The sequence below is a fragment of the Limulus polyphemus genome, unplaced genomic scaffold (assembly GCF_000517525.1).
Source record: "Limulus polyphemus unplaced genomic scaffold, Limulus_polyphemus-2.1.2 Scaffold3400, whole genome shotgun sequence".
In the NCBI taxonomy this organism is placed as follows: Eukaryota; Metazoa; Arthropoda; class Merostomata; order Xiphosura; family Limulidae; genus Limulus; species Limulus polyphemus.
Genome location: NW_013669010.1, coordinates 1 through 14,799, shown reverse-complemented (window position 1 = coordinate 14,799; position 14,799 = coordinate 1). Strand labels below are relative to the sequence as shown.

The 14,799-nt window shown below is 31.5% G+C and overlaps 1 protein-coding gene across 1 annotated transcript in view; it reads right to left on the bottom strand.

The window, feature by feature from the left end:
* The window catches only part of LOC106469292 (lariat debranching enzyme B-like), a 25,500-nt gene extending 12,635 nt beyond the window's left edge, over window positions 1-12,865 (bottom strand). The window contains exons 1-5 of the mRNA XM_013929777.2: window positions 12,784-12,865; window positions 8,882-8,972; window positions 6,815-6,921; window positions 3,219-3,343; window positions 1,309-1,389 (exon numbers count right to left, since the gene is read on the bottom strand). Of these exons, the coding sequence (XP_013785231.1) occupies window positions 1,309-1,389; window positions 3,219-3,343; window positions 6,815-6,921; window positions 8,882-8,971 (403 nt within the window). The 5' untranslated portion in view covers window position 8,972; window positions 12,784-12,865. The remainder of the gene's footprint in view (window positions 1-1,308; window positions 1,390-3,218; window positions 3,344-6,814; window positions 6,922-8,881; window positions 8,973-12,783) is intronic.
* Window positions 12,866-14,799: the final 1,934 nt, after the last annotated feature.

Here is a 14,799-nt window from a genome sequence, read left to right as displayed (position 1 = left end):
TTACTGTATTAGGCCTAACTATATATATAGAAAGAGTAATATGGATTTAATGTTACTGTATTAAGCCTAGCTATATATAGAAAGTGATATGTATTTAGTGTTACTGTATTAGGTCTAGCTATATATAGAAAGTGATATGGATTTAGTGTTACTGTATTAGGCCTAGCTATATATAGGAAGAGTAATATGGATTTAATGTTACTGTATTAAGCCTAGCTATATATTGAAAGAGTAATATGGATTTAATGTTACTGTATTAAGCCTAGCTATATATATAGAAGGTGATATGGATTTAATGTTACTGTATTAGGCCTAGCTATATATAGAAAGAGTGATATGGATTTAGTGATGTTCTATAAAATGTATCTCATTTGGCATATTTAGATTTGGAAATAGAAAATTTATATCTTTAGAATCAGAAGTGTCTATCTTATTCATTTATAAGCCATGTTTGGCTGAATTGTTCATATTTTGTTCAGCATTTCACCTTGAATTTATACACTTGACTATAACAGTTGTTCATACAGGCATATCTTTATTTTTTAAATCATTTAAACTTTGGTTCTTTATCTTGTATTTCTAAATAGTCTACTATCATTTTACGGAACATTTATAAATAAATGCGTTTGACACAAACTTTATAGATAGGATTTAAACTGTACAAAAAACATGTGATTGTAGAGTAGTAATTCTCTGAATTGTTGTTATCAACTCGATAGTTCAAATACACTTGTTTTATAGTCCTAGGTACTTTGAAATTTTTCTAGCATTAGGTGTACCTTCATAAACATTTTTTTAGCTTATATCTTTCATAAATTCTTTTTATAAAGTGTGGCATTATTTTCAGCATTTGATCCTTTATAGTTAACACATCTGTACATGTTACCACAAAGAAACTTTATTCTTTAAATTCAGCAATCTCCACTAAAACTTAAATTGTCACTAGATCACTCATGTGCCATATCTTAGGTTAGTCTATAACTCTCTCAAAATAACTACATCAGAAACACTCTGACACAAATCCACAATAAAAAATAATTTTTTATTCTTTAAGTTATGTCACATTTTGAAATGTGAATGATAGTGTGATTAATTCCTAGCAATCTAGTGTATAATATCCCTCTTGTGAAATAAAATTTGGCATCAAAATTATTCATGCCTGTTTCCCCGTCATTTCAAAAGTCATAATTAAACTCTGCTTGCGTGAGCAGCTTTCCAAAGGGGAGACGGATGGAAGCTCGAACAGACATCACAGTTCAAAATATATATAAGATTAGGTTTACATAGCAGCTAAACTTTTGATCTCACCTTTCAAGTAGTCTGCACCTTTGTAAATTCCAGAAAGACCAGCTATCCTCAAGCCTCCAAAGTTCACAACACCAGCAAAACCTAAGTTATGAAACCATTGACTGTAAAAGAATATATTCTCAATGTGGCACATTTCTAATAAAGTACTATATAACCACAGCAGTAAAATTGCACTTAGGCTCATTAAAAACGTGGAATATGAAATGACATTTAGAGACTGTACATCACTTTCTGTACTATATAACCACAGCAGATTCCATATCAATAGTAAAATTGCACTTAGGCTCATTAAAAATGTGGAATATGAAATGACATTTAGAGACTGTACGTCACTTTCTGTACTATATAACCACAGCAGATTCCATACCAATAGTAAAATTGCACTTAGGCTCATTAAAAACGTGGAACATGAAATGACATTTAGAGACTGTACGTCACTTTCTGTAACCATTATTTATTCATTAGAACTACTAAGGTTTATAAGAGTTCCAAAGAAAACTTCCACTTACTACCTATAAAACTCTCAGTAAACTAACTCCTTCATTGTTAATTTTCTTTCAGAGAATTTGTGTACTTTAGACTTTTCTAGCTTTATTAAAACAATTATGATTTAGCTAAAACTTCTGACATAAACCCTCTCTTATTTGAGTCATCCTTCAAGGCCAAATTATAATGTTATATTTACATGTCAATAGAGTTATAACAATTAAAACTCCTGCTTCACTAGAAAGAAATGAAACAACTGACTCACACATGCATATGTCATTTTAAGGTGTCATGCAAACACAAACTGAGTGGCAAATTGTTTTTCTGTAGCTTTCATCACTGAGACTGTAATGAATCTTCTATTATACACTAAGAATATGTCATTTTAAGGTGTCATGCAAACACAAACTGAGTGGCAAATTGTTTTTCTGTAGCTTTCATCACTGAGACTGTAATGAATCTTCTATTATACACTAAGAATAACCAAACTAATATTATCAGGATTCTTAACAACAACAAAAAAAAAAGAATATTCATTAGAACTTTCACAAGTTTTCACAATTACAAAATGATGAGCTGGGACGTTTATAAAAGACATAACTGAGCTTCATACAACCGTACCTCAACAATACAACCTTGATACAAGAAGTAAGGAAAAAGAACCAGAAAGAAAGACCTAATTTCATAAAGTAACACCAAATCTACTTAATACTATAAAACTTTCACACTCTCTGATTAAGTACAACTCTTATAAGCTCTTCAAGTATTATCCAATTGAAAACTCCACATTCTCGAGTGTCTGGCTTATCAGTCTTCAGTTCTCTTTTATTTGCTACAAAGCAATAAAATTACAATTTTAACATGTGGTGATTATTGGCTATTGACAAAACATCTGGTCAACATAATTACTTACAGTGACAGACTGATTTACATATGGCCATAGTTGCTGTGCCAAAGACCTCAGTGCCACCCAGTGTCAACCATTTTGTCTCATCTCACTATGAGAATAATGTTACAATTAATTCTAAAAGAGCGTTAGCTGATAACATGCATTAAAAAAAATCAAGAGACAGCTAAACTAAATAACGGAGGGAATATTATGTAAAATATAAACATGATAATAAATAATAAAAAATGAAGGAACACCACCTCAAAAGACAGTCTTAAATATTATTTTAAGCCAAAATCTGGCTCTCGATTAAATGTCAATAAAACCGATAATTTGATGATTAAGTTTAGAATTTTAATACAGTATAGTTATAACTTCCAAAACAAAATCTATTTGTTAATGTAAAAATTCAAACAAAGTGGACTTCATACAATGGTGAAAAGTATAAGCAACAGGAACGATACAAAGAAAGCTAAAAAAAAAGAAAGTAAAACAGGAAAACAACTTTCCCATTTAGCATACAAAAATATCTCACCCATGTAATATATGTTTGGGCAAACCCAGCCACCATAAGGGAGTTCAGATAAGTAATTTGATGCTTCATGATTTCCTCCCACAAAAATAGTAAGCAGAGGGGCCTTCTTCTCTCCTGAATAATATCTGAAATTTAGTAAGGAATGTGGTGTTCAGGAACTAGCTAAGTAGTTATCTAAGAAAAAAATCTACCCTGCTAGAACAGGTTACACCAATCACAATCAGTGCCATCGTGACAATTCACTGCTTAACGTATGTTATTTTCTTGAATATATACCAAGTTCCAATGCAACATGTTGAGGAAGCGTTCGCTCTCATGTGCACAGCAAATAAAAACTTAGCATAAAACCAAGTGCTTGAGTAACTAATACAAACTTTCAACATGACAATCTCTTTTTTCTATACTATAAACAGACAAAAGACTTTAAATTAAAGCAGTTTACTATACTGTACTCTTCTATAGAAAACTTGTTATAGTCACAAGAAAAATTAAAAAGTATATGAAAGAGATGTAAATAAAAATATATCAAACAAAGAAAAATAAAATAAAGAAGACGGTGAAGCTTTCTATTCATATTACACTGTAAATACTTTAACTTAGGAAGAGAAAAAAATGCAAGCAAAGTGTTTGTAGTTTGAAAGGACAAAAAAAAACCTTGCATGCATAAACCAGTGCAATTTAGTTTATTATTAGAAGGGAAGAAAAAACAAAAAAAATTGTTTCACTGCTAATAGGAAAAAATAATTTTTCAGTTAATTTATGTTAATATAAGCTCTAAATTGAGTTTGTAATATTCTTATTGAAAACTGTTTGAAAGATTCAAATAAAATTGATTCTGAATGTTTTAACCTTTTTTTTTTGTGAACTATCTACCGAACATTAGTTTTTATTTCCCACTTTAGGGGCTAATAGATGAAGAAAGGGTAAGATAACAAAAACAGTGTGTAATGCTCAAAAATTCAAAACCTATTTTGGTTAATTTTGAAAAATATTGCAGTAAAATTTGATAGAATACAGCTGAATAAAACTGATGAGTATAAATTCATTGTTGTTGTTTTTATACCAAACTGTGGAAAAAAAAATGGAATAGAAAAATATTACACATATCATGCCCTAATATTGTATTCACTTTACTCAGAAGTAGTAGTCATTTATTATAACATTGATGGAGTAAGATCCTTAAGATATAAACAACCAATGAAGATTACATTTAAAAAATTCCATTCTTGGAAAAAATGCACAGAAAAGAACAATAGTGACCATCTCACGCAGCCCAACTCTTAGGTAGGGACTGTCATAAAATCCACGTAGGTTTCACTTCGTAATGAGGAAAATCAAGATAACAAATGAGACTGAAGAAATTTCCCGTTTTCGCTTGTTGTTGTTTTTTTTCAAAGATACATATACATCTATGTCTACGGAAGTCACCTGATTAATAGACGAGTACCTCGCAACATCGTCCAGTGGGTAAAATTGTCAAAGGAACATAAGAGCTATGTGATAATATGAAGAACAGCAGGGAGACCAAGAGATAAGTCAAAGTACCTGCCATGATCCTGAGTGAAAGAATGAGAAAAATAATAATGGTGCAGAAAAATAAAATCACAAAACAAGCCAAATTACAGCATGCAATATGAATACAGAACTGGTTTTGAAAAACTATCACCAACCCGAGATTCACGAGACAGTTGGAGAAATAAAAATCCAAGTACAGAAATCATCGCACATAACACAAGCACCCTCAAACATAACAGCAATAGGTTAAATGTTGAAAATGTAGAGCATACGTAACAGCAAAAGTGTTCCAGATTAGGACTAACACTGGAGCAGACAAAACCAGTTCTGCAGACACGGAAGGAGATGAGGCCCGAGCAAAAACAAATCATCATCGAACACAAAACAATTGTGAGTGGTACGCAAATCAAGTATCACCACAAATGGTATACTCACCAGTAATACTAGTATACAATGGCAGGAATACATGGATTTATCAATACTGAGAATGCATCGACACACTACAGGTAAGTTGCATAAGTAAGGGCTCCAACAAAGACACAGAAAGCCTGATTACAATGGTGGAAACAGTCATCAGAAGGAAGTATAGTAGCAAAAGATGTAACTCGTTGTGGAAAAGCAGAGGTTATTTGAGATTCACTGATATGTGCACCATAAGTCACATGGAATTTGGGAGAGTGGAATATTGTGGATAAGTGATATGAATGGCAACGTGCACCATAAGTCACATGGAATTTGGGAGAGTGGAATATTATGGATAAGTGATATGCATGGCAACGTGCACCATAAGTCACATGGAATTTGGGAGAGTGGAATATTATGGATAAGTGATATGCATGGCAACGTGCACCATAAGTCACATGGAATTTGGGAGAGTGGATCATAAAGGACATTTGAAAATTCCGAGTAACACATTTTGTTGACGGCACATGAATTGAAACTGAACAAAGAAAGACTTTCACTACTTCAGAGATAAACCAGCAATGTACTAGCCCAACTGTCACAACACAAGCAACAGGTTCACCATTTACTCTTTTATATATAGATGAGATCCAAACAATTAGAATCTTTGGCATAGTTTCTTTAAACTTGTCTTAATATTTAGACATTCTGTCACGAAAAGCTATGGAGATGACAAGGTGCTTTTGAATGCAGTGATCTTGGTAGCATCAACTTGTAACAATCTGGTAACTTCTAACTTTCTATAGAGGACAGTGGAACATGGTTCATTAGAATCCTACTGAAATCAACAACCTTAGAATGTGAACTTTAATGAAATAATATCCATCGATATGGCTTTCCCGTTTCACTATAGTTACAGTCAAGGCTAAACCATCGATTATCACGGTACTCCTTATATTCACGAAACCTTAAGGCATCTTACTGGAAGACGAACCTTTGAAACATTAACAATTGTTTTTAACAAATCCTTCTTTACTTTCACACTGTATTATCTGTCTTATTATAGTGTCATACAATCTACATACCATGCTTTACTGGCATACAGCATTTATACCATGATAACTGACTGATATAAACAGCATTCTCAGCAAGGCATTTGCATGCCCAGAAACCCTGAGAGACTTGGCATTAAATAAAATGCTTCATTAGCAGTGATGTGCAGCACATAAGGAACGATAAGACACTATTATGTTCTACTTAATGGAAACTCATAAAGGGCCACAAAAGAAAATTTCTATAATTATTATCAGCCTTACTGTGATGTAATGTCACACAAAAAATCAAATATTTCACATAAAAAAATTAATAATAATAATCTGTTTCAATTTCTACTATGTGATATCAATTAGCTCCAAAATATGCTTGAAAAATAGAAGAAAAAATCCCACTTAAAAACTGAAATAACTTGAAAAGTTAACACGTTTTATTCGAAGTTAGAAAGGAATTTTTACCAGCAAGTAAGTGAATTTGAGGGCTGTTTAGGTTGAGTATTATTTTAACGTAAGAATATTTAATTTAAGTTTTCGACCTTGCATTTCACCATTCACATAAAGTCATGTGGTACCAAAGTAGTTTTTTTTATCCCTCAAAATGTAAATTCAAATAATTTCAGAACTTACTTGTAAAATGTGTTCAACTTCCTGTAGCAGGGCGGAACAGCCATACATTCCAAGTCGCTACGGTTTCTCACAGCTTGAAAATCTCCGCATATGATTAAAAGGTCAACCTGTACACATACAAAATTAACTAATTTAATGGATGCACTAATTAGAAAATTGGAAAATATTTGATGACATCTGAATTTACAGATTTACAGAAGCTGTGATTTTGAATAAAAGATTTCTCTAAAATAAAAAAAAAACGTTAGTAACTACAAGACTTTAGCTAATGATTAACATAGTTGCTAGTGGTAATCATTAATTGTCTGCATCGACTCACTTTTGCCAATTTACATCTAGCTGGACATTCATGTGACAAATTACTTATATGTGTGAGAATCCTCAAAATCTTAGCTCAGACTTACTTCTAAAGCCTTCCAAATTAAAAAGTTCTACGAGAATAAGAACCAACTACGAACACTTCTTGGCTCAAAGCTCAGATACAAACAGACATGTAGTTATTGAAAACTCAATGCCAATTGAAAAACAGTCTATGAGCAACTCAAGATACTCAATAGAATTGGTTTTTACCTACTAAAACCCTGTCACTCAAAAAAAATGGATCATATGAAAAAAACCACAGATTAATGACTTTACCATTATTACATCTGGACCTAAAGATCTTGAACTTTAATAAAGCTTTCTAATTCCTGAAGACATACAACCCTAATATGAGTGATTTACAGACATACTTCCAACTAAAATTGTTTTAATTAGTATATTAACAAACGACCACAAATATTTCACGTATCCTAATTCGCAACTAATGTATCAGTATTATATTTATAATTTTGTGTTTTTCACATATAAACATGTTTACTTTACAGTTAATTCCACACTAATATCAATCTTTTTGTTGTATTCCTTAGTTTGCTTTACAGCTTATGTGTTTATATCACTGCTTATTCCTTTTCAATGTTTTCTAAGCTTCATGTTCTTGAACCTTAATCTGATTTTACTTAATTTGTTCGTAAATATATATATCAATAAACCTTGTTTCCAGACTTTACTGATGGTGGATAAGCATATCCCAAGACATTCTACTATTGTAAATAAAATGTTCTTCATCCTTACAACTATCTTCGTTTTGATTATCAAACTTTGTTTCCCCTCATGATCCCATCACAGCTCAGTCCTAAAACTGTTCTACTGCCATATTCATTTTCTCTGAAGCATGAATCTTACTACAACTTGAAAAAAATATGCTTGGACTGGTCAGTGACATGAATGCCCTGACCACTAAATTATTAGCTGATTACAATGAAATAATTTCAAGGAAAACCTTAAAACCTCCAAAAAAGGCAACACAGTTATAAAGGGTATTTAATCAGCATTTATCACAAAAAAAAGCAATAAAAATAAGGTAACACTAGATCCGAGTGCACAAAAAATGTAGTCATGAGGTCCAGTAAAGTCAACTGTCACATTCAAGATGGACAGTTAAATTAAAAATATATATCCATAATTAGATGAAAGATAAAAACTGGAATGTTTTAGTTATCATAAAAGATGTCAGTTCTGGATGGATAAATTTACAAGAGATAAGCTAGAAACAAGTTAAATGTCTTTTCAACAAGCTGAATAGCTTATGGGTTGCCATTGGTAATAATTGAATCCAGCACCTCGCAAGATTTTATGAGGGAGAAATGTTAATTTTCTTTAAAGTAAAAAGAGTAGGTTTTACTCTATACTCTTCTTTAATGTAAATATAGTGTAAATGGACAGCCTTGAAGGACTAAATGGTTCTTTGTTGTTTGTGCTTTATTGTTTGTAAATATATATATATATATATATATATTGTGGATATTTCCTGGTCTGAATCCTACTAATAACAAAAATGAAATCCAGAATTACATACAGATTGGGCTTCATGTTACACCAGGAATTTATAACACTTATACCTTAACTAATATCTCTAACAAGTAACACAGGTGAAAATTCAAGCCTTATTAGAATATTTTTTTAGAATCCTTGTTATGTATGCCTTTTTTCATCACCTTTATCAGTTAAATTAAAGGCAGTTCTTACCTTTATTCCATTTTGTTGCTCTATGTAACTTATTGTTTCATATATCTTATCAAGCTCCCCATGAGCACATCCTTCAACTGCTATCTTCATTCTAAATAAATAAATCTACATTTATAAAAAAAACATCAGTTATATGTATGTTGGTATAACTATCCTTACTTTAGAACTAGTGATCTGAGAAAATGTAACCAGTCAACAGCACCCACCACCTTCCTGGCCACACATAACCAAACAGCAGAAATGACTATCACGGTTGTAACACCTCTATGTAAAATGCTCAGTGTCATATCAAAGCTCAAACCTTGGATCTTCCAATCCCCAGCCCAATAAGCCACCCACTAGACCATGTCCAGCCATTATATGTATAAAATATTATACACATTTTCAATGGTAAAAATGTGAATTGTTTTTCCAAATTACTATTATTTTCTGTTTTTAATCATTTTTATTTTGTCAGTTTTTACCTTTTAAAGTTTTTTTTGTTTAATTAAAAGATAAATAATAAGGCTTCCATTACGCTTATACTGTGAGATAAAAAATGGCTGCTGCTATGATTTTGTCTGGTTTATGAGCTCGTTGTTATCCTAATTTAGGATCTTCTTATTAATAAATTCTTGAAAATGTTAAAAAAGAGAGAGAGAAAGGGGGCCCAGTGAGGATGTTTGCCCCGGGGCCCGTGCTGGCTCTCGACATTCCTGATGTCATTTGTCCAGTGTTCATGAACTGTCCTTTGTAAGTTGTAACTGTGGGTCTGTGACCTACCAGTGGGTCACACAGCAAAACAAAGATATATGCATATCTTAAAATTATTTATAATGATCTTACAATATATATAATAGTACTACTAAACTTTACAGAAATATATTATAACACTAACTTCTCCCTTCAATTGAGCATGTTGGCCCTTGGAAATTCCCTGGCTACTCAGTTGAGTCATCACCCACAAACTGGAAAGTACAACATATAGACAACAAAGATTGGTTGGCATTTTTTTCATGCAAGGCAACTAGGCCATTTGCACCCACAATAAAGGAGCACAACATGGTCCTTAAAAGTGTTTTTGTGCTCTTACTTTTGAGAAAATAAATACTTCAACTAGCCCTGTATTTTCTGGAAATCATCAATTCTCCTCTCTCTTTTAAAGCGTTTGCCTCTACACCACCTGAGAGCAATGCATTCTATGAGTGAATTACTCTGCTGGGGAAAAAAAATTCTTAACTGGAGCCTAGCCTACCCTTTTCAACTATCAAATTCTTGTATCCCTCATCTTATCATCTTTGGGATATAACAAAAAAGAAATGATATCATCTCTTAGCTCTTATACTTCTTAACAGAAGATAAGAGGACTTAGCTCATCCCTTTAAGAAAACCCTTCCATTCCCCAAATCATCCTATTAGCCCTCCTCTGATCTATCTCCAATACATTGATATCCTTTATTTCTATGATATCTGGCCTACAGATAAGTGTATAAAGCTACCAAAGCAGGGATTAAATTTTATAAATTTGTGATTGTGGTTTTAATTCTTGTTTCAGTACTTTTTTGTAGCAAGATCGCTAATTCATTTGAAAATTCATAATTTTTTAACACTTCTCTGAGAACAATATTAAATCATATGAAAATGAAGCATCCTGGGGGACACACAAACACTAGCCTATCATTTCAATAATAATGTGATTATTCCTCAATGTCTTAAAAAAACAGGCCATTATCATACCAGATCTTCAATTATTTTTCATGAGACTTTGCTGTTTTTACTTATTTATAATATTTACAGAAATACATGGTATTTTGTATAACAAAATAATGGTACTTTCTCAGTGATTTTTTTAAGATTGCTATAATAATGTTTAAACATGTGAAAACTTTTTTTAAAGTTAAAATGTTTAATAGATGAAATGGAATCTAGCATCCCTTGTTTCATGTTGTAAGCTTACTTTACTAATTTTGCCCCTATTGATAACTTTAATGCAATTAAAAAACAAAGGCCCAAGCACTGACCCCTGAGGTTCACTGCTAGTATCAAAGGTCAAATTTATATGAACTTCGTTGATAATAACTTTTTGCTCTCTCAACAAGTCACTTTACAATCTAGTTATTCCCAAACATGTACAGACTTGATTTCCTAAGCTAATCTTCTGTATGCACCTTATTAATTAAAAGCTTTCTGAAAATTTAAATACACCAAATTCACACCATTTCCACCATCAAGGATCAAGATATCAAATAACATCCTCAAAAAAGGTTAAGATAAAATGTTCCTTTTATTATATTTTATTAAATGATTTTACAAAACCTTTAGGTTTACAATCCTCTCTTAGAATTTTCCTGTAACAGAAAAAAGAAAAAAAAAGTAACTGGCCAAATGTTTCCAGGGCAACGCTCGTCACTCCTAATAAATATACCAACAGTTCAATATTCAGGCACATGTCCACGGTCTATTAAACCATTGAAAATGAAACAGAGGTAATATATCTGATCTTTGACATTCTTTAAAACTCTGGGGGAAACCTTATCTGATCCTACTGCTTCATATTAAATCTTTTTTACCTACCACAAAGGGATTATTTCTACAATACATCCAGGGCAGTTGCAATATTTCTCATAGAATACTTGGGGCTCAGGAAAAATGCTCACATCTTCTCGTGTGAAAATAGTAAAGCTGGGTGATTAACACAATTATCGATTACAATTATGTCAATTAATATCACTAAAATAATTAAGTAATCAAAATTATGATTAAACCCATTAAAATCATACTAATAAACTAATTTAAATTATTGTTTCCAATTATTAGTATTACTGTTTTTGACTATTCAAACAATCCAAATAATTAAAGTACTACTATTAAGAGTTTTCACTGTTATTTTTGATTACTTTGAGGTTGTTCAGCTGAATCAGTTTGTGTCACAGCTCACAAAAACACTCAACTGATCAAAATCAGTGTTTCCAATTATCACTGTTCTGATTATTCCAGCTATCCATGTCCAATGAGAGAGTAATTGATTAGTTAAATGTAATCAGTTAATGAGACTGGAAAGTAATCAATTAATATATTTCACTAATCACCCAGCTCTAAAAAAAAAGAAGATAATATTCAACTAAAAATAAAATCTTATCAGCATTTTTTATGGTAAAATCCCTATTTTAACATTTTGCTTAGCTTTAACCTACTTAAACTTAAATAATCCTTGCAAGTTGCAGTTACTTTTTAGTTTTAACATTATCAAACATTTCTTGTAATACACTTATATTTATTAGTTTCTTTTTTAACCAAACCCACAACTTTCCTACTCAGGCTACTGTTTTGTAACTTAAGTTGTAACGTTAATCTTCCATTACTCCAACGTAGCTCTATTACTATTAGCAGAACTAGTACTAGTAATAATACTGATAAGTCCAACAAAGTATCAATAATCTGACAGTATCATGACTATGTATTAGTGATAGTAATGCTAATTCTATTTTTAGTATTAATATTATTTTTATAGCCCATTACTTAAATTCTGAGTCTTATTATTTCACTGTAGCCTGTAGGTCAATTTAATCCCTGCCTTAATTAGAGTTAATACATAATGAACTATTTATTTTCTTTATGATAATTTGATATCTTTATAGCCTCTGTATGTTACAGCTTTGCGATATATCTAGCGTAATATCAACCATTCGTAACAATCTTCTACATTAAGTGTTAAGCCTAACCTACCGCTAACCTTTAGTATTATCATAACTATATTTGAACTCGAATGTTATGGTCACTTTTACTGATACTACAGTTACAATTATTAAATTTGTTTCAAATTTAAAACGAATGGACTGAAAATAACACGTGTAGTTGTTTATTTTCTTCCACAAGTTCTGGATAACCTCACATAATATTAATATTACTAGAAATACTATTACCTGAAATTATCAACAACACACACTTTATACAAGTTACTACGGCTACTAAGCCTCGTTTTCCCGGTAAACAAAGATGGGTTGAATTGGACTTGCAAAAGGTGGCAAAAAATATCACAAATTTACAATTGAAATAGAATTATAACATAATTATAAATATATATATATATTATTTTATTTTCGCTAAACAAAACTTAATATGACTAAACACACAGTGATTTAGATATTTGCAATTACTACTTTGGGTAAACTTACACTTTAAAAATAAATAAGCTTTAACAACCTATGCGAAAAATCAAGAAGGGTCTGTATTACGTATTCTTTGCAATGATATTTTCTACTTACAGGTTACATATATTTGATGTTTTTTTTTCCTTGTTTTATAAAACAGGTATTCTTACAGACAGGGGTATACGTTATTATTATAGCAAAACATCTTACCAAAAATTTAGATATTTATGCAAGTTCTGTTATATAAAATTTCGTCAAGCTATCTGAAGCCTTAATTAAAGACTAGTTACTTTTTCTTTTGTTAAATTCAGAATAAAATTTCATTAGATCGGTATGGTTTTTCAAAAAAGTATTGTTTAATATTTTTTCAAGATTTTATCTAATGCGACACTGTTCTAATTACTGTAGGTGGTTTTGTTGACTTAAAAGTGTTTGACACATTCAACATTAAAATGGTCTACATAATTATATTATTACGGAACTACAGATGTGTGTGTTTGGCTATTTAAAAGTTATCTTTCTGACCAAAAATGACCAATATGCACTTTTTTTTTTTTTGGTTAGGATTTAGGTAGAAATTCATTCCAGAGATATCTTTTCAGCAATGAATTAAAAATAATCATAGGAAGAAAAGTGAATGAAACAAGACGAGCAGCTGGTTCATTTAAGATATTTCGTATTTTACCAAACACGTACAGCTTCTCGACTGAGTATTGTGCACATAATCTTTTCTGACCATGATGACTGCCTGATTATTATAAAACTCGTTTTCATTATATAAACACAACTGATGAAATTCAAGAAACATCCACAATGCAAGGTTCTTCAAATCAATAGGGACGTTGCCAGCATTAAAATCAAACAGATCTTAAAGGACAGAGTAATAAAACCTTCAGGGTTTGCTTTATCATCCCCAGTAGTGATTGTAAGGATTCTGATACATTGCCTGTTCCATAGAATTATACTTGCTTGGTCCTGTTTCTGTAGCATGCACTCCTGGGGTGGAGTCATACTTATTCCAGGAAGAATGATTATTGATGTAGGTAATCTAAGTTTCATGGAATACTGAAGCAAGTCTGTTGTGATCTGGCAGTGTGGTTTTTCATTTTTCTTGATCTTGGATAGTACTCGATTTTCCCTGCGGTGGACAGAACGCAAATAGCCCATTGTGTAGCTATGCCCTAAATCAGGGGTCACCAAACAATGGCCCGCGAGGTCAGTTCATCCGGCCCACCGCTGCACTGTGCCACAAATGAGCTAAAATATAATTATTTATATGGAAATATCATAGATAGTAGATAAACTTACTCTGTAAAAAAAATTAAAATAAGTGTAAGTAAAAATGTCCAAATTTGTCCAATCTGATTTTTACATCTGACAGTAATATAAGTTTTAAGAAAATCAGTGAAATAAAAAATTCGGCAACGTTTTGTGACTTTGGATATCAAAGCGCTTTTTGTGTAAGTACCTGCAATGAGAGTTCATTCCTGCAGTCGCCTCTGATAACTTAACTTCCAAGTATTTTTTCTCCATCTATTTAGATATAACTGAACTTCCAAGTATTTTTTCTCCATCTATTTAGATATAACTGAACTTCCAAGTATTTTTTCTCCATCTATTTAGATATAACTGAATTTCCAAGTATTTTTTCTCCATCTATTTAGAGATAATTGAACTTCCCAGTATTTTTCTCCATCTATCGAGAGATAACTGAACTTCCCAGTATTTTTCTCCATCTATTGAGAGATAACTGAACTTCCAAGTTTTTTTTGTTAATTTTTCGTAACA